General features: G+C 58.0%; 1 protein-coding gene across 5 annotated transcripts in view; it reads left to right on the forward strand.

Annotated features, from left to right (window-relative positions):
• Window positions 1-15,740, forward strand: part of OSBP2 (oxysterol binding protein 2) — a 63,015-nt gene extending 47,275 nt beyond the window's left edge. For 2 of the 5 annotated variants that reach the window (XM_079762904.1, XM_079762902.1), the window contains exons 4-15: window positions 290-546; window positions 7,442-7,637; window positions 8,147-8,264; window positions 8,767-8,818; window positions 8,980-9,126; window positions 10,058-10,303; window positions 10,827-10,947; window positions 11,150-11,253; window positions 11,321-11,416; window positions 11,491-11,675; window positions 13,880-14,106; window positions 14,227-15,740. In XM_079762904.1, the coding sequence (XP_079619030.1) occupies window positions 290-546; window positions 7,442-7,637; window positions 8,147-8,264; window positions 8,767-8,818; window positions 8,980-9,126; window positions 10,058-10,303; window positions 10,827-10,947; window positions 11,150-11,253; window positions 11,321-11,416; window positions 11,491-11,675; window positions 13,880-14,106; window positions 14,227-14,372 (1,895 nt within the window). In that variant the 3' untranslated portion in view covers window positions 14,373-15,740. Of the gene's footprint in view, window positions 1-289; window positions 547-3,124; window positions 3,356-3,692; window positions 3,818-7,441; window positions 7,638-8,146; window positions 8,265-8,766; window positions 8,819-8,979; window positions 9,127-10,057; window positions 10,304-10,826; window positions 10,948-11,149; window positions 11,254-11,320; window positions 11,417-11,490; window positions 11,676-13,879; window positions 14,107-14,226 lie in introns of those variants that run through there. The other 3 variants (XM_079762903.1, XM_079762905.1, XM_079762906.1) reach the window with 3 other exon arrangements.
• The last annotated feature ends 4,357 nt before the right edge of the window (window positions 15,741-20,097 follow it).

Below are 20,097 nucleotides of genomic sequence, written 5' to 3' on the forward strand. Positions count from 1 at the left end.
GGCGAGGCCCCGCAGCCCGGTGTGAAGGAAGTGGCTGTGGAGGCAGCAGACTAGCTGGGTGGCCCGGGGCGTGACTTCACTTCTTTGGGCCTCAGTTACCTCTTCGGTTCCCCTCTACATCGCTTCCCACTACCCAGGAGGGCCTGTGCCCACCCAGGAAGGCTGGGGGGACCTCACCCTGCGGGGGGCAGAAACTGGCACCATCTAGGGCACTCTCCTCCCTTGAGCCGGGCAGGCCCCTCATGCTGTCAGTATCAGTGATCACCATGGCAACTGTTTCTCTCTGCAGATGACTCTGGGGACGACGACGACGAGACTACCTCCCCAACTGACAAGAGCGAGCTCCAGAGCACCATCAAGAACCTCTCCCTGAAGCTAGATGACCTCAGCACGTGCCACGACCTCCTCGCCAAGCACGGCGCCGCGCTGCAGCGCTCCCTGAACGAGCTGGACGGCCTCCGGATCCCCTACGACAGCAGCGAGAAGCTGAAGGCTGTGAACGAGCGGGCCACCCTCTTCCGCATCACATCCAATGCTATGATCAACGTGAGTGCCCCCACCACCCCCGCCGTCCTGGCGCAGGGCTCCCCAAAGGCAAGTGCGGGTGGCTTTAGGTCGTTTTCCAGAGCTGGGCCCTCCTGCACTCTGGATCCTTATATGTGACCTCATCCTCGCAGAGGTTGCTGGGCGAGGACCTCCTTTTTAATTGTCTGTGGAAACTGGGGTGGAGTCAGAAAGGGGAGGCCACACAGAGGGGGTGGCCCAGGTCCAGGGAACGTGGTCCAGGCAGGCCATCGGGCTGACCAGAGACAGTGGCAGTCCTGGTGCCTAGATGAGCCCCAGGTGGGATCCAGCCTCCAAAGCCAGGGAGAGCAGAGCAGGGTCGGAGTCAGGATCAGGCTCTTTACCCGACACCAGGAAACCCAAGGGTGGGGGGAGATGGAGGCTGGAGTCCGCCTCAGGCCAAGATCCCAGGTGAGGCCTGAGGTGGACTGGGCCTGTGGGGCTAGTGGATCCTCCACCCACCCTGCTCCCCCCCCCCCCAGGCTAGGGACTGGAGCGGCCGGGTACCGGGGCCTGGGGCTGAGGAGGTACACCCTTTCCCAGAAACAGCCCACAGGTCCTGGAGCTCAGCAGGTGTGAGGACGTGTGTCCACGTGCTCAGCGTGTGGTTGGGCTGCATGTCAAGGGGCTGCGGGGCCGCAGCTCTGGGGCTGCCTGTGTGTCGGCCCTGTCGTCAGTCTGCGCCCGAGTTTCCCTATGACCACGCTCTCAGCCCGCTGGGCTCCTTACTGCGGCTCTAGGGGCCCAGGCTCCTCATTCCCTGATCATGGATTAAACACTTAATGACGCAACAGTGCGTTCCTGTTTCCCCATCCACCCAGGAGCCCTGCCTCCCCACCCGCTGAGGCGGAAGCCACTTGGTCTTGAGTAAGCAGTTTTGGTTTTTCCCAGATAATGAGCCTCTCAGCTGGCGTCGCTAGCAGCTTTCCCAGGCACCAGAGGCTCCCTGTGTGTGAGGCCAGGAAAGCAGAGTGCCACCTGAGGGCAGAATGAAGTGTCCGGGAGGAGGCAGACCCTGGGGGTGGTGGTGACGCCCGCTTTCAGCTCTGGCACCAGGAGTCAGAGGAGTGGCAGGGGGCTGTGCTCAGGCTGGCTCTGCCTACCCGCTGGTGTGGGCCTCTCCCCATCCAGCTCCAGGGGATCGAGGTGCACGCACCAAAGTGAGGTGCTGGCCTGACAGGCCATGCCGGCATCCGCTCCCACTGAGGCTGGTCATGCACGTAGGAAAGGAGAGACCAACGCCAGCCAGAGCCCACAGGGACACACATCGTCCAAAGGGCCCCTGGCAAGCAGCAGACACACACATGCGCGCGCACACACACACACACCCACCCGACCACTGCTGACCATCACCCTGTCTGTGGTCCCACGTCCCAGAGGCTTTTCTACTGAAGCATCTTGGCAGGTCCTCCCTGCATGGACAGGGCGGTCTCCCTTGCAGTCCCTGGAGCCTGGAGCGTCCATGCCTGGCACCGTGTCCAGCAGGCGGGAGCCTCAGCGAATGAGAGAGCGGTTGTGAGAGAACGCAGGAGCAAATGAATGAACCGCTTAGTGTCTGGCAAAATTCCCTTGCGGGTGATTCTGTGAGTCTGATCAAAGGCAGCCCAGCAGTTCCCTGGTTGGATTACTGTTTAGGTAACTGCAAATTAGCCTGTCATTTAGGAGGAAGCTCCCAGCACTAGAAATGACTGGTCTTAGACTGAGCCTGAACCGCCATGCGCCTGTGCACAGACACACCGCTGGCCTGGGTGTGGGGACCGGGAGCCGGGATGTGCTGATGTGGTAGCACTGGACCAGTCATGTGGTTTAGGTGAAGAATGATGGAATGGATACATTACCATCACATGCTTTGGGTATTTTTTTTTTTTTTAAGTGAAAAAAGTAAATTCAAGTTTTACTTTTTCCTGTAACTTCATCTTTGTGTGAAGCAGTGCCCTGGCTTGAAGGACAGGCCTCTGGGACGGCAGTGGGGGGACACTTTCTTCCCATCACTTGGCTTTTCACATCAGCCACATGAAGTCAGTGCCTTAAGCTTCCTCGTCATCATCCTTTGTACTGTTTAGGTGCCACCCTGAGGCTCAGAGCAGTCATTTTGCCCAAGGGTCATGGGCCCGGCTGTTGCATGAGCACTTGGGGTCACAGCCCTTGGTCCCTGGGTGACCCCCAGGGGCTGTGCTCAAAGACTGGGGCTCCATCACCTGTCACCAGGCCTGGCACACAGGCTCCTGGTTGGCCTGGGCTCCCCATGGCTTGCCCTTGAGTTCTGGCCTTGTGGGCCTGCCCTAAGGCAGAACCCACAGTACTGCATGGTCATTCTGGGGGCCAGCCTGCCCTGGGGTGGTGTGACTGTCCCCCGACCCCCTGCCATGGGCCTGGGGAAGCAGGTTCTGTCTGGAGGCCCGGGGGCTGAGCATGGCCAGGGAAGTGCTGCTTCTGTGACTTTCACTTCCACTTCCCTGCCGCCTGCGCCCTGGGGACCTCCTTAAGCCGTCCACCACACCTCCTCCTCCTCCTCCTCCTCCTCTCAGCGGAAGGCACTGGGCTGCCTGGCAGGTGGTGGTGGTGGTGTCTCCCGCAGCGCTGGGCCCCTCACTGGGCTGGCAGTCTGCGGGTTCATTCCCCCCAGCTGCTCCTCCGGCCCCGGAGGTGGGGCTGAGCAAGGCAGACTGCTCCCGACCCGGGCCCACAACTGAACTGGGAGAGGCGCCTCAGAGTCGGTGACTCTCGCAGGGCCTGGAACTCGGCCCCTCCAACCACATGACCCCGTGACCCTTAGGAGCCGTGAGTTCAGGTCAGCATGCGGCTGCTGGTGGACCCTGAGGGGCATGGGAGGCCCTCCGTGATCCCTGCATGACCCCTCCATGGTCCAGCCAGGCCCTGTAACCATGGAGATGAGGGGGTGTGTTGGAGGTTAACAGACCTTAGGAGGAAACAACAGGCTGGTGGGATGGAACAAGAGGTCATGGAAGCAGACTGGCAGGAGGACAGGGGAGGGAGGGGGCACCTGGAGGAAGGTGGGGAGAAGAGCCTGAACCAGGCAGGCTGGGGTGACTTGGAAGCAAACCTGGGAAACAGGAACCCGGTCAGGAGGCCTCACGTGTCTGAGAGCACTCTGCCTTTCACTCTGAATGAAGCTCATGCAGCAAAGGAAAAGGGTCCAATCCACGTTTTAGCACGAGCAGCCACTGCTTGGAAACCGGGCTATTGGGAGGCAGAGGCAGGTAGCGGGAGCCCCACTTGGAGGTACCTAAGGGTGAGTGGCAGCTTGGCCTGGGGGAAGGAGCTGGAGAAGCTGCGGCTGCTGCTGGGTGTTGAGGGAAGGGCCAGCGGAGTGGCTGTGGGGGTGAGAGAACAGGCCCAGAAAGGCCTGTCGGTGGGGGTCTAGGCTGCTGGGAAAAGGGGGAGACCTACTCCTGACCCCACCCCGGCCCGCACATGCTGGTCGGTCCCACAGGTTGGGCAGGATGCAGGAGGGCCTTTCCCAGGAACAGGTTTTGTGCAGCCAGCTGGTGAGCAAAGCGGGTCAGGAGACCAAAGACCGTCCAGGTGCCCAGTGGGGGCAGAAAGCAGCAGGGGTGCTGGCTAACGGGGAGGTTGCCACCAGGCCCACCTCAAGGGCCCGATGCAGCCGCACTTCACCAAGGAAGGCCCGTGGGGGTCACACTCTGGTGTGAGCAGTAGAGCTGGTTGGACGGGACAGGGTGCAGATCCTGACAGCAGGGACTGAGGAAAGTCTGGGCAGGAGTGGCTCCCAGCACAGCCAGGCTGGGAGGGAGCTGCAGAGCCAAGTGCAGCGGGGGAGGCAGCAGCAGGGCGTGGGGGAGGTGCAGGCCAGAGGGGGACACCTGGGCGAGGGGCAGGGTGAGGGCAGGTGCAGAGGCAGCAATTTAGGGCCAAGGCCCCAGGTCTGGGGCATCAGAGGAATCAAGACCCAGGTCAGCAGGAGCTGTTGGCTGCTAGATACACTGAGGCTTCTCGGGGCCCCATGTGGAGACCATGTGGGGCTCCTTGCGCCCACCCAAGCGGAGCAGTGGTCAGAGCCCAGAGCCTCAGGGCCCCGCCACGTTCTTCCGGGGCCTGTGGGAAGGTTCCTGTTCAGCTGACCACTGTTCTGCTGCTGGAGAGCTTGCTCATTTGGGTCCTGGGGAGAGGAATAAAAATAGATTCTAGAACTGTCTAAACTCAGTTGGCAAACTGGTGGCCAGATGGTGCTGGATCCTGTGTACAAGGAGTAAGCGCTTCTGAATGTGGGAAGGGCTATTTTAAAGTTTGGATCCAAGTGGAAGTTGCCTCCTGGTGCCATGATTGAGTCCTCGGTGGGGGGGGAGGGCTAGCTGCCCCTGCGAGTGCCGGGCAGCCTGCGCTGAGTGCCCCGGGAGGAGTGGGCACAGGCAGATGGCCAGCCCGCCCTGGGAGCTCTCGGCCTCGAGGGCCCAGGAGGTGGTGGACGTACAGGACGGCGGCTTGGCTGGTCCTGACCAGAGGGACCCCATCTGAGTCCAGCACTCACATCCCAGCTTCAGGGCCCCCTCTTGGCCTTGGAGGCCTGAGCTGGCCCTGCTTCTGCTAGAGTGGCGTCCTCCCAGCCCGGCTCGCCTGCCCACATGTGGGGAGTGGCGAGGTCGCTGTCAGGATTAGGATTAGGAACACACCAGCGATTAGCTTGTCCTCCTCCCTCCTGGGCGCGGCTGGGCCAAGGCTTCCCGCTCAGGAGCTCACCCAGCTCGGCCGGCCGTTTCCTCGGTGGGCAGCTCTCAGCCCCTCTCACAGGCCAGGCTCTGGGAAGGGGAGTCCGGCCCCAGCTGCTGCTGAGCAGGGACCGCCCATGTGGGGACCGCCTTTCTGAGCCGGGCTTTTGGGTCTCACTCCCGCCCACCCCAGAGGTAGAAGCCCACAGCTCTTCATCGCAAGGACCTCTCGGTAGTCTTGGGGGCGGGTGGAAGGCAAGCACCCTGGTCATAGAATCGGGGACTCCATAGGAGCCCTGGGTTTCAGCTGTTTGTCCCCTGAGGACTCCAAGGCCCAGGAGGTCACAGTCCTGCCCAGGGTGGGCAGTGCGGCCGTGCCTGTGAGGGGCCCGGATGCTGGGCTCCTTATTCTGCCTGCTCCCTGCCCCATGCATGATTCAGTAGCAAGTGTGGTGTGGGCAGGGGGCCTCCGGGGGGCCCAGGCCCTGTTCCTGCTCAGGGCCAGGCAGGAGCGCTCTGAGAGTTGTGGCAGAGTCTCAGGGGAAATGTGCCTGTGGGTTCAGAGCCTGGACCAGCCAGGCCTTCCCTGGATCCGCCCCCCCACCCCCCGCCGCAGCCCCCCCTGCTGGGCCCCAGGCCTAATCCAGCTTAGTGGGCCAACAGTAGTGCACAGCCCAACTCAGCATTCCCGGGCGGGTGCAGGGGCCAGGCCAGCACCTGCCTTTGTGCTGTGTGGCCAGGATGGGGCTGGGAGAAGGGTGGCAGTGCCAGAGGAAGCCCTGGGCATTGGGGACCGACACCAGGTAGGTGCCCTGGGGCTCTCCATAGCCCCCGTGACTGGAGCGGCTCATCTGCTGCAGGTCCCCCCCCGGCGCCCCCCAGTGGTGAAGGTCCTGGTCCAGCTATGTGAGCCCTTAGATACTGTGGGACAGCAGCCCAGCCCCGCCCCCTCTGTAGGCAGCTGTGGCATTCTGATCTTGTATCCAGCCCAGCCACATGTGGCCAGAATGAGACCACAGCCGTCCTCGGGGCCTCACTCCTGTCCCCTTGCTGCTCCTCACCAGCCTGTCCTGCAGTGGCAGCGAGGTGGAAGTCACGCACGGCAGGCAATGTCCCCAGCAGCAGGGACAGGTGCTGGGAGGCAGGCGGAGCTGAGTCCTGGTGCTTAAACAGGGTTATTCCCTGACATCCTTGCTCGTGACCCTCTCTGGGACCCCGCTGCGTGACCTCAGAGTTCAGTTTCACTGTTTGTGGAATGGGGGTGGGGAGGTCCCTATAAGCGTCTGGAACATTTCTGCCTGCCTCCCCACGACCGCCTCTTCCACCTGCTGGTGCAGACCCAGCAAAGAGGTGCCTTCTAGTTGGGGTGGTGGTCACTGGGTCTGCAGTCAGGGACCCCACCTGCGGGCTGCAGTGGTGAGGAAGGGATGGGGACTGGGGGCGAGGTGGGGCCACTGTAGGACGCAGGTGATAAAGGCTTGGCTCCACAGGGGGCAGGGAGCCAGGCCTGGAGCCAGGTCTCCCTGGGCTCGCCCAGGCCCACCTCGAGGGTCCCCACATTGCAGGGGAGCCTGTGAGTGCCGCTCCACAGGAGCAGGGGCGCCCTATAGATCCATTATTTGCAAACTCAAAATAGCCCCGACTTGTGACGGCCCCGGGCGCAGGCTCTCCTGTCCCCAGAGCCTGTTAAGCATAAGGAGATTGCTTTCCTTCCCCAAGGTCTCCCGCCCCCAGTCTGTGCCAGGACACCTGTCCCGGTAAATCCCGGCCCTTCTGGAGAGGCGGGTTATGGTGGCTTAGGTGTGGCCACATGGGACCAGCACCTTGACCTTTTAGGGAGGGTGGGAGGCCCCTGAACCTGAAGTGGCCCCAGGGTCTTGCAGAGGAGCTGCTGGGAACTGAGCCTCTGGTTCATGGGATGATGCCCTCCTCCCCCTGGAGGATGTTGGGGTGAGCTGAGACCCGGAGCCGGGAGCACAGGGTCTGTCAGACACTCCTGTCTCTCAGAGAGGGCGCCACTGGGAGGGGACGCCGCCTGCTCTCAGAAAGCCAGGTCCCCGGGAAGCCCCAGGAGGCAGCAGAGGTGTTGGTGACCACGCAGGGGTGCGAGGGGCAGAGGCAGGCCCCGTCCTCCTCACTGCCCGCGGGCGATGGGAGACAGGCTCTGCTCACACACTGCTCCCTCCCAGGCCTGCAGGGACTTCCTGGCACTAGCAGAGACACACAGCCGGAAATGGCAGCGGGCGCTGCAGTATGAGCAGGAGCAGCGCGTCCACCTGGAGGAGACCATCGAGCAGCTGGCCAAGCAGCACAACAGCCTCGAGCGGGCCTTCCGCAACAGCCTGCCCGGCCGGGCCCCCGACCCCAGCAAGAGCTTCAACCAGGGTGAGCGCTGGAACCGCCCCTCCCGGGCCCACACCGGGCTTGCCTTGGCCAACTCTGGTCGGCCTCCCCTGGCTTTGTGTCCCGTGCCAGCCATCATCTGGCAACAGTCTCCCTGTGTCGAGGTTCCAATTCTCAAAAGACAAGTTCAGTGACCCCACTGTCCCCTCGGTGCCAGGGCTGCAGGCGGGTACCCGGGGAAGGGCAGAAAGGGCAGCTAGGCCACCCCCAGGCTGACCAGCATGTGGAAGGATGTGGGGGGGGGGGGGGGCTCTGGAAGGAAGGAGGCTTCTGAGCCGGAGCAGTGACAGGCAAGCACATTCCGGCGAGCAGAGTGAGGGCAGCCACGGCCAGGTTCATCAGGACCAGGCCGCCCAAGTTGGGAGGGCTGGGGGCCAAGGAGGGCAGGATCAGAGTATGGGTGCGGCGTCCTGCAGGCTCTGGGCCCCTCAGGTGGGTGAGACGAGGCTCTGTGAAGCTGCGAATGACGCAGCAGCTCTGCGCGCCCCTAGGAGGCCTCTTGACTTCCAAGGGAGAGGATAGCGAGGAAGATGAGGATACGGAGTATTTCGACGCCATGGAAGACTCCACCGCCTTCATCACTGTGATCTCCGAGGCCAAGGAGGACAGGTGGGCTCTCCGGCTTCTTCTTTAAGTCTTGTGCCAGATGGCATTCCGGCTTAGATTGGTTCTGCTGTTCCTTAAATCAAAAAGGCCCCCATCGAGTTTGTATCACGGCTTCATTTTCAATGGACACAGAGAACAGGGCACTGACTGGCTGGATCCAGGTCCGGCCTGGGGAGGGCGAGAGCGGGGACCCCTGCGGCTCCGCAGGCTCTTCCAGAGGGGCGCACCCTGGGTCAGCCAGGCCTCTGAGGCTGTGCAGGCACCTCAGGGGAGGGCTTTGCTGAGCATTTGCTGCCATCGGCATCAGAGTGGGAGCCCCTCCAAATCCTGCCCTAGGTCCCGCACCCCCCGCCACTTGAGCATCCTGAACTGAGACGCCCCATTGGAAGGAAGCCTTGGGCGGACTGCCCTCAGATCTCACTGGAGGGTCTGCAGAGGTGGCGGCCAGGTCCTGGGGCGGCCTCGGGATTTGTCAATAACCTGCCTCCCATTGTGTTTCCTGCAGAAAAACCGAGGGTGGGACCACAGGCCCTGCGGACTGGACCCCGGCGGACAATGTGAGTGAGGGGAGACCGGGCGGGTGGCTGAGGGGAGGCCAGCACTTGGCGCTCAGGCCCTGGGGCAGGTCCTCAGACTCCCTGGGCCAGAGGCGAGGACACGGCCTGGAGGGCCATGTGCTCTGGCCTCCGCTGATGTGCACACTCTGCTTCTCTGGCAGGTCCTGGATGGCGCTTCACTCATGCCCAAGGGCCCCCCCAAAGTCAAGAGGCGTGCCCGCATCCCCGACAAGCCCAACTACAGCCTTAATCTCTGGAGCATCATGAAGAACTGCATCGGCCGGGAGCTCTCCAAGATCCCCATGCCGGTAGGGCTCAGGCAGGGGCCTCCCTGGGTCCCCTGGGAGTCGTCTTCTCAGTGCCGCCTGAGGCGCGAGGAACACAGTGTTGAGTCATGTCATTGCCACGATCCCCCAACAGCAAAGGCCTCCGGCCCTGAGGGAGGGGCTCTGCGGTGATCAGAGACTCGGGGACCCCCCGTGTCGCTGCACCTGATGGGCCTGATGGTGTCCTGGCTGTCCTGACCCGTCGGCGGGACTGGCAGGCTTGGGCTGTGTGTAGACAGGCAGCCCTCCTCTGTGCCAGGAGCTGTCCCTGGTTCCTCCCCCAGCGAGTCACACAGCAGGCTCAGGGCACGGGCTGGCACCCTCTTGCTGCCAGGCCACAGTGGCATCGCCACAGAGAAGGAGCTTGGAGGCTCTAGGCCAGACTTGGTGTCACTGTGTGACCCCAGACAAGTCCCTTCACATCTCCAGCCTCAGTGTTCATATCTACAAAGCGGGGAGAATACCAGCACCCACTTCTGGGTGTCAGGTAAGACCCTGCCGACCCAGGTCACAGCCCAGCACCCCAGCAGGCGGGTGCTCTCAACAGGAACCTTGCAGATAGCTCAGTAGCTCAGAACGTGAGCAAGACCGGACCCACTTTGTCCCTCATTCACTCATTCCCATGGCTCAGTGTTGCACAGGCAAAAGCCCTGGCACTGACATGCCGGGGGGAGAATGACGGCCAAGCAGTGCATGTGAGCAGGACAGCAGGTCAGGCACGAGGGCTGCGGAGGAAACTGAGGTGGGAGGGGCGGGAGGCGAGCAGGTGGGACTGCGGTGTGGGACCGGTCGTCAGAGGAACCTCCCTGAAGTGCCGTCTGAGCAGCAACGTCCCCGGACATGAGAAAAGCCAGGTGCTGTGCTGGGAGCAGCCGGCTCAGCTGGACCCGGCCTGACCCCCGCCCCCCCGCAGGTCAACTTCAACGAGCCCCTGTCCATGCTCCAGCGGCTGACGGAGGACCTGGAGTACCACTACCTGCTGGACAAGGCGGTGCACTGCACCAGCTCGGTGGAGCAGATGTGCCTGGTGGCCGCCTTCTCCGTGTCTTCCTACTCCACCACCGTGCACCGCATCGCCAAGCCTTTCAACCCCATGCTCGGGGAGACCTTCGAGCTGGACCGCCTCGAGGACATGGGCCTGCGCTCGCTCTGCGAGCAGGTGAGGCCACACACTCCTGCCAGGCCTGGGGTCGGAATGCGACGCAGGGGACCCAGCCTCTGGTCCTGGCATGCCCGTGCCAAGGAGCTGTCCGGCTGAGGTCCAGTTAGGCAGCTGGTCTCCTGCCTCTTGGCGGGGAGTGGGGAGGTTAACTAGAAAGTGGGCACCGAAGCCCTCGGTGGAGAGGAATGGAGAGGAACACCTTCCCTTATCAGCCCTCGGCACAGCCTGTCACAGGCACCCGGCATCCTGAGGCACAGGCTCTGCCATCGCCCCCACTTCGCAGCCTGAGAGTCGGTGTGGAGACCCCCAGCCCTGGTCTCACAGTCACAGGCTGCACCTGCTGCCATGCGCTGGCCTTCCCCCTGGAGCGCTGTCCTTTCTGGGGCGTCTGCTGCCCTAGAGGCCTGCTGTCGGGGCCACAGACCGTTCTTACTGGCACAGGACAGGCTGTGTCCGGCTGCTGGGGGGCAGGCCTGGGCCCGTGTCCCGCAGACACTCACGTGCTGCGGGTCTGTCTCAGGTGAGCCACCACCCTCCATCAGCCGCGCACCATGTGTTCTCCAAGAATGGCTGGAGCCTCTGGCAGGAGATCACCATCTCCAGCAAGTTCCGGGGGAAATACCTCTCCATCATGCCGCTAGGTGAGCTGGGCCTGTGCTCTCCCGGGCAGAGACTTCCTGGATGAGGGGGTTTCCCTGCAGGAAGGCTCCCTGCCCTCTGGCTTCCTGGAGCCTCCCCGGCCGTGTGTCCCTTCCCATCTGTGTGAATACAGCTCCCAGGACCCTGGGGTTGTGGGGCCCAGCATGGGGAGCCATGACCTCTGACCCTGTATCTCGCCTCCAGGTGCCATCCACTTGGAATTTCAGGCCAGTGGGAATCACTACGTGTGGAGGAAAAGCACCTCAACTGTGCATAACATCATTGTGGGCAAGCTCTGGATCGACCAGGTCAGGGTGCCCTCGGGGGCGGGGTCTGGCCTGGGGATCGGCCGCTGACACTCCCCTTTCTCACCAGACGGGGGACATTGAGATTGTGAACTACAAGACCAAGGACCGGTGCCAGCTGAAGTTCCTGCCCTACAGCTACTTCTCCAAAGAGGCGGCCCGGAAGGTGAGCAGGCCACCTCTCAGCCTTGGGGCCGACCAGAGAGGGCCTGGGCCCACGCTGGTCCTGCATGTCCACAGGTGACGGGCGTGGTGAGTGATGACCAGGGCAAGGCCCACTACGTGCTGTCAGGCTCGTGGGATGAGCAGATGGAGTACGCCAAGATCGTGCAAAGCAGCTCCAGCAGCCCCAGCATGGACGGCAAGCATAAGACCGTGTACCAGACGCTGCCGGCCAAGCTGCTGTGGAAGAAGTACCCGCTGCCGTGAGTGGGGCCACAAGGGACTTCTGAGGGCGGCGGGCAGCGTGAAGGGCACAGGCAGGGAGCCCTGCCTGGCCAGACAGGAAGCCAGCGGCATAGGGGTCAGAGGGGTCAGTCCACATGTGGGCAGGAAGCCGTGCTGTGTGCTGACATCCCAGCCTGGGAGCCAGTTAGTGCCCTTCCCCAGGGTAGCAAGTCCTATGCAGAGCCTTCGAACGGTTCATGGGACAGAGTCCCCGTCGTCCAAGGAATGGAACCACACAAAGTGGCACAACAGACTCCAAAGTCAGGAAAAGTAAGATAACTGCCCTTGGGAAGTCCTCAGGAAGGTCTGACGGAACCCAGCCCCTCAGTCTAGGTCAGAAGAAATCATAAACCAGGCAGAGACCAGGCCTGGAAAGCAGCAGCTCGAGGGAGGGGAGGGGGTCCTCGCAGTGCCCTGCGGACTTCCGGTCTGAGAGCAGGATCTGGTCTGGAGCGAAAACAGGAGAGAGTTTTCCACGCATAGATCTGTACAGTGGGGCTGTTGAAACGGGTAAAGTGAAAATACTGGCCGCCAGATGTGACAGAGAGATTACTGCCCGGGGAACAGCGGACGGACCGCTCCCCGGCGAGCGTAGACGCGCGGCTAGAATTAGACACCTGCTGAGAGCGTCTTTGCAGGGTGAGGCCACAGAGACACTTTCCGACGAATAAGAACTTATTTGCCACCAGCAGAGCTGCACTAAAGGTCGTGCCTCCGGCAGAAAGAAGGAAACTGATCCCAGAGGGAAGATCTGAGATCTAAGCATGAAGAACAGAAACTTACTGACCCTAAGTGAACAGCGAATACACACAATGAGATGGGGTTTAAAATGTAAACATAAAATGTAACTCTGCGATGGCGTAAATCAAAGAGGCGTAAATGGAAGGAAACTTGTTGAAGACCCTCAGGCCGCCCAAGAGGAGGGTCCAGATGTGTGTGACCCTCTGACTGTGAAGTATGCATATGGTGATTCCTAGAGTGACCACTAAGACGATATGTTTAATTGGAATCCCAGTAGGAAAGGAAAAGAGGAAAATGGCGAGGAGAAGTAAAGCAACGAAAGACCCCCGGTGGAGGGGCCTTTCGAGCCCCCGAGAGGAGGGAAGACAGACTTCTGCCCAGGCCGCACTCTAGGGCAGGTTCCAGTCAGGAGGGAGAACCAGACTGACATCAGATTTCTCAACAGTGGATGTTGGGTGAATGTTTTCACAGTAACGAAGAAAAGAAAATAGTGGGGAAATTTTCTGTTCAGCCAAGCTGTAGCATTCAGATATGAGGGCATGACCACATGTGTCCTCGCGGAACAGCTCGGCAGGTTTGATGCCCCAAACCCACAGTGAACAAGGTACTGGGTGCAGCACTTCAAAGGGGGAGAAAGCAATCCAGCAGGCGCTGCACTATGTCCCCAGACAAAGCGGGATCTTCCATCACCCAGCACGAAAGGGTAGACGAGTAACTGGGATGGGGTCTGGGGGGACAGAGAAGGAAGTGAAGGAATCCAGATGCCTGCACCTTCTAACAGAGATCCAAAACATGATGTGCACGCGTTGACAGTGAAAGATAAATACATCATGGAAATGCCAACCAATCTATAGTAATAAAAGCGTAATATGCTCATTAGACCAGACAACCTTCCGGACGACCTTCCAGACGAATCCCCAGCAGTAGGGCCAAGGCAGAGGCCAAGCCCCTTGCATGAATTTCGTGCATCGGGCCTCTAGTAAAACTATAATGACGGTATTAATGTCGGTAAAGTAGTCTTCAAATCAAAAGCATTATTAGGGATGGAAGAGTAGCTACAGGTTGAAAAGATTATTTCCTTAAGAAGATATAATAGTTTCAAACATTATACATGTAATGAAATAGCCTCAAGAATATACAGAGCACATATTGTTAGTAAAGGAGGAAATGGATAAATCCGTCATCACAGAGGGAGACTGAAGAGATTTCACTGATAAATTTGAAAAAGTGGACGAAATGGGAAAATTCCCACAAGTGTAATGTAGCGAAACAGACACAGCCAGTGGTGCGGAGAGGAAAGAGCGGCTGGATGGAGCAGCTGGGTTTTGCCAGCTCATCGGGGCGGATGCTGGACGGGGAGATGGGCTGGGGCCCCGGGTCCCGGGCACCCAGGCGGGCGGAGGGGTGCAGGGGACACGCTGTGCCCTCGCTGCCTCCGCAGGGAGAACGCCGAGAACATGTACTACTTCTCGGAGCTGGCCCTGACCCTCAACGAGCACGAGGAGGGCGTGGCGCCCACGGACAGCCGGCTGCGGCCCGACCAGCGGCTGATGGAGAAGGGGCACTGGGACGAGGCCAACACGGAGAAGCAGCGGCTGGAGGAGAAGCAGCGCCTGTCGCGGCGCCGGCGGGCCGAGGCCTGCTCACGGGGCTGCAGCATGGAGGACGGTGAGGACCGTGAGGCGGGCGGGGAAGGGGGTGCCCCTGGGAGCGGGTTCCCTGCGGACGGGGGGGGGGGGGGGGGGGGGGGGGGAGGCTGCCTGCCCACGGCCCGCTGTGCCTGCCCAGCAGAGAAGGAGACGGAGGTGCACACGCCGCTGTGGTTCGAGAAGAGGCTGGACCCGCTGACCGGGGAGACGGCCTGCATGTACAAGGGCGGCTACTGGGAGGCCAAGGAGAAGCAGGACTGGCACATGTGCCCCAACATCTTCTGAAGCCACCCCCCACCCACACAGGCTCCCGGCCTGGCCCCTTTTCTGAATGCACTCAATGTAGTACTTACGGCCCCTCCCCACCTTTTTCTTTCCTTTCCTTTTTATTTTTTTAACAAAACACTTTTTGGGGCTCCCACCTTGGAAGGAGGAAGTGCTGATGCGGTTCTTCCAGCCCCCAGGTGCCCTGGGTCCCCTGCGCCCTCCCCGGGCCCCCTGGGGACCCAGCTCCCAGTTACACTCAGGCAGCTGCCCGGGCTCTGGACCCGCCACCAGCCCCCGCCCCCCCGGAGGCACCGACCCCCCCAGGGAGCTGCTTCTGACTTTTTTAGAAAAACAACCTCCACTCTTTCCAGCCAAGACGTTTAGTAAATATTTTCAGTCCAGCGCTTAGCGGACAGCTTTCCAAAAAAAAAAAAAAAAGAGCTGGCAAGAGCCCCTTCTTTCTAAGACACCAGGAAGCCAGACAGCCCCTCGTCCAGAGCACTTGGCAGCTCCACACAGCAAGGCCCCCCGAGCCCAGGGGCCCCAGAGAAGGGGCTGGGAGGGGCCGCTGGGCCCAGGAGAGCACACATTGTCTCAGAGCGACAGCGCGGGGGGGCCGGGGGGGGCACTGAGGGGCCCCCATGTGGATTTGAGCGCATCTAGCCTCGGCCAGGAAGGGCTGGGGCAGGGCCCAAGTCAGCAATAAGATCAAACCCTCAGATCAGCCTGGGCGGTGGGTGCCCTGGGCACGAGACCTAGCATCTGGGGTGCCCCGTCTCAGCGCCCCTCAACTCTCCTGGCCTGATTTATTTATGTAATGTATAAATATATATAAAATAGCTATTTTGCTTACATTTCTATGGTATCTGGGAAGGAGAAAACGATGAAGACAGGGCGCTCCTGTCTGAGTGTGGCCCTCCTGCCGCTGTGCCTGCCCTCTCCTTGGACCCCCTTCAGTGGCTTCTGCCAAGAGGGGGGGGCCTGGGCCACTGTCCCACCCCTAGCACCCCCCACTCTAACCCTTCCCATTCAGTGTGGGTCTGAACATTCATCCCAGGGTGTTTCTTTCTACCCCAGGACTGGCTTGGTTCTTATAAGGAAAAAAGGTGAAAACACCCACTTGTGAAATGCCTTAGGTGCCCGCTCCGGAGCGGCCGGAGCTGTGTGGGAGCACCTTCTGACGGGCAATAAACACCTTGGATGTGGAGTCTCGCTGCCCCGGCCCCGAGTCTGTGACTGGGTGGAGCAGGGGAACGGGTAACAGCCCCACAGGGCCTGGGAAGAGCACGGGGCTTTGGTCGCCTGCTGGATGGGGAGGGAAGGGGGGGAGACCTAGGGGAGGGGGTCTGGAGCAGAGGCTTTTTCAGGAAGACCTGTAAGGGCTGCATCCAGGGTGGCGTCAGCTTTACCGGGGACTCTCTGGGGCCGGGCCTCCGCGGGGCAGGCCCACCCTGGTGAGTTACACGGCTGTTTGTGTGGCCCAGGTTGCCAAGCAACCCAGATCACTAGTTACCAGGACGGGGCAGCTGGTTGGGCCCAGTGGTCCTCTTCCCAATGCCACCGCTGCCCGGCGAGAGGACAGGGTGGAGCCGGGCACCAAACTAACCACCGTCCCGACACCCAGGCGCGGTGAGCTCCAAGGCCGGCCCCGCACAGCTCCTTCCTGCCCAGACACCGGCCTTCCCTTTGGGTGGAGGCACGTCTGGTGAGACCGCAGACTGGAGGGGCCGCTCACAGGATAGAGGGCAATGGCGGGGGGGGGGGGGGGGGGAGAGGACAAAGGCCAGGACTGAGGCAAAGTGAGGCATCAGAGCCTGGATGGAGCCAGACAGCTCTGAACAGGAGCGGCACCAAGCTGACGTCTAGAAACCACTCGGACCAGCAGGACAGGAGATCGGCGGTCTACCAGCAGCCGTCACTGGAGAGAATGTAATAGGAAGACTGCAGCGCGGAACACGAGGCCTCAGTAAACCCAACAAAAAGTGCAAAAGGTCCTCGCAGGTAAACGTTAAGACTTGACTGACAGAGAAGACGAGTTAACGGGGGAATGCCACTTCCTGGATGGGCAAACTCCATTCTGTCCGTTCCTCCCAAATCTACAGTCAACACGGTCCAAGTCAGGATTCTATCAGTATTGTTTTAAAACGTGACAAGCTGGTTGTGAAATTTATACGGGAGAGCAACTGCACAAGAAACAGCTAGGGCGATCCTTAAAAAGAGGAGCCGGGCGGGGGCGGGTGGGACTTGACTTGCAGATACCCAGACATGCAGGGACCCCCCCACACACACACCAGCTTCCTCTTCCTCACGGCACCCTGGCACAGCGGGCACAGCGGGCACAGCACGGATGCTGCTTGCTGACCGTGTCCCCGGCCTCGTGGGCTGAGCTTCATGAGACAGGAGTCTTGTCTGTGTTCCACTGCAGCACCCCCAGGGCCGGTCTATGGCAAGGGCTCCTTCCACAGGGACCGAGTGCATGGATTTCAGGCCGGGAACCCGGCTGGAGCCAAGGCCGAGGCGACACCTGGGCAGCTGGGGCGCGTGGCTGCCGCCTCAGACTGAGCAGGCCTCTGAGACAGGACTGGGGGAGCCGAACCCAGGGGCCAGCAAACTCCCGCTTCTCCACACTCAAGTCCAGGTCACGGCCCCTCACAGACGGCGCTCATCTCCAGGGGGGGGGGCTCAGCCTGAGGGCGTGGACAGGAGAGGTCACGGAACAGGAAGAGGTCACCGGGCAGCACCGAGAGCACCCTTTTTACGACGCTCGCCAGCACAGTTGTAACGACAAAGCCTGATAGAGACAGCACTAAGTCTACAGTCCAGTCTCACTTAACAATCTAGTTTTCCTCTGTCCAAATACAACAACAGCAAACAATCAGCCACAATCAAACTGGGAACCCAACACAAGAATGAGTCAATGTCAGGGAGCTTTTCGTGGTAAATCATAGCAACCAGTCAAGGAAGACCCCTCCTTCTGGCAGGACGGTAGACTATGCCTGACAGGATTGCCGAACCCCTTCAGTGCCCCCGAGCTGGAAATGCCACCAACAGGCAGGCCAGAGACTAGGCGGGTGTGGGAACCGGGAGAGAGCTCTGAGGTCAGCTTCCCCCTCAGAGCCATTTACCGAGCCCACCGAGCCCAGCAGTAAGCTTCATGGCCTCGAATGACCATCCCCAAGTACGGCATCCAAAAGGAGGTGTCCCCCAGAAAGCTGGTCCCCCCAAAAGCTATGCCTTCAATATAATGGTGAATCAAAAATAAAATACAAGGAAACTTGCTTGTTTTAATGTTAGTCGTAAGCAGAGCAGGAAAAAAAAATCCCCTCAGAATCTGTAATCAGGAGTGGGCCCGCACTTGGTTTTGTAGCCAAAATACATATTCACTGGGTGAGCCAATAAAACCTGCCGCAGAGAATAGAGCCTGGTCCCAAACCGGCACTGTCACCACGAGAGAAGCAGAGAAATCCTCTGGGCCCTCCCCTGAAATGACCAGGCAATATAAAATAAGCAGGTTAAAAATGAGCACAGTATTAAAAAACACTACAGAACATCCAGAAATTGGAAAAAATCAGTAAAGATAACTTTATAACAGATTACACAACCACAGAGAGTTAGTGACGTGGATATGAGATCTGAAGAAAGTACCCAGAATGCAACACAGACACAAAGAGGTAAAAAATATCAAAGAGAAGTTGGAGACATGAGGCTAAAGTGCGAAGGCCCCACGTGTGTCTAATCGAAGTGGAGCAGGAGCAATCTTTGAAGTTACTGGCTAAAAAATGCTGAGAACTCAGGAGAAATACCGAGTCACTCCCAGCAGATCCTGATCATGGCAAATGAACAGACATCCACAGCTAGATACAACATAGTGAAATTGCAAGGCCCTTAAAACACCAGAATGCCAAAATCTCACAAGCAGCCAGGTTAGGGAGGGGGAAACAAGTGAAATCCGTCTCAGGAGCCAAAGGAAAGTAAAGACATTAACAAAAATGTAGGAAAACAATAGTGTCTTGTGCAGTTAGACTTGGATGAGTTAAATGTTACGTAAACCATCTTACAGTCATCACTAAAGGAATAAGAATACCAAATTTCAAAAACGGGAAAAACATCGTGAGGGATAAAATGTCTATCTAAAAGAAGGCAGTAAAGGAGTGGAAAAAGGAATGCAGATCAAGTGGATTAAAAATTACAAAACAAGAGGATAGAAATAAAAGTCAATAATCAATGCATCAATCATCACACAAAATATAAGTTATGTGCTCCAGGTAAAAACAATATATGCAATAAAAACATACTCCAACTATATGCTATTTACAAGGATACACCTAAACCATAAATGCAGGCATACTTGGGAGATATTGTAGGTTCAGGTCCAGACCACATCGATGAAACAAGTATCACCATAAAGTGAATCACACAGGTTTTCGGTTCTCGGCGCCTACAAAAGTTGTTCACACTATACTGTCGTCTATTAAGAGCATTCCATCTAGAAAATTGACATATCTTAATTTAAAAAATACTCTCTTGCTAAAAACTGCTAAGTGTCATCTGAGCCTTCAGCTAGTTGTCATCTTTTTCTCGTGGAGGGTCTTGCCTCCATGTTGATGAAAATGCGGTTCTGTGAAGTGCAATAAAGCTGAGTGTCATAAAATGAGGTACTTGTGCCTGTGTACACACAAGACTTTAAGGCAAAAAACAGTACTAGATGCCAATTCCTAGAAAGAAAAAGAGTCACTTTGTAATGATCAAAAGTAAAATTCATAAAGTTCTAAAACTCTGACGGCACCCAATAATCTCCAAATGATGTGAAATGGACGGTCACAAGGAGAAACGGTAAATCCACAATCCCAATGGGAGATTCTAACATCTCTCTCCCAGTAACGAGAGCTCAGAGAGAGAAAAATATCAGCAAGCTTTCAAATAACACAATTAACAAACGACATTATGAGAACAGCATGACACATAGCTGCAGAGGATGTTCTTCAAACACACGTGGAACATTTGTGAATATTAATCACATATTTGGGCTGGTCATAAAGCCTCAGCAAATTTTAAAGTACTAGTAAACAGACCGCATTCTCAGAACACAATGCAGACATTTTTAAATCAGTAACATACAGATAATTAGGAAGAAAACAGTTTTCTAATACTAAGAAATACAATTTTAAATAACTCATGTATCAAAGAAGAAAATAAATAAAAATAAATCACACAGGTTTTCGGTTCTCAGCGCCTACAAAAGTTGTTCACACTATACTGTTTAAAATAAAGTTAAAAATTAAGCCCAGCTGGTGTGGCTCGGTTGGTTGAGCATCATCAGGAGGTCGCCAGTTCAATTCCTGGTCAGGGCACATCCCCACTAGGGGGAGAGCAGGAGGCAGCCGATAGATGTTTTTCTCTCATTGATGTTTCTATCTTTCCCTCTCCCTTCCTCTCCTTTTAAAATCAATAAAAACATATTCTTAAAAAATTAAAAAACCATATAGCAAAACTTGTAGGATTTGAGTACTTAGAGGGAAATTTATAGCATTAAAAGCTCACACTGTAAAAGAAGAAAGGATAAAAAAATAACGAGCTAAACATCTAAGAAAATAAATATCAGGATAAATTCAAAGGAAGGACAAGAAAGGAAATAAAAATCAGAAATAAAAGAGAAAACAAACATAATAGAGAAAACCAAGAAAGCTGAGGTTGATTCTTATAAAAACTAAAATTGACCAACTTTATTGATCAGCAAGACAGA

This window comes from Cnephaeus nilssonii (genome assembly GCF_951640355.1).
Source record: "Cnephaeus nilssonii genome assembly, chromosome: 22".
NCBI lineage: Eukaryota > Metazoa > Chordata > Mammalia > Chiroptera > Vespertilionidae > Cnephaeus > Cnephaeus nilssonii.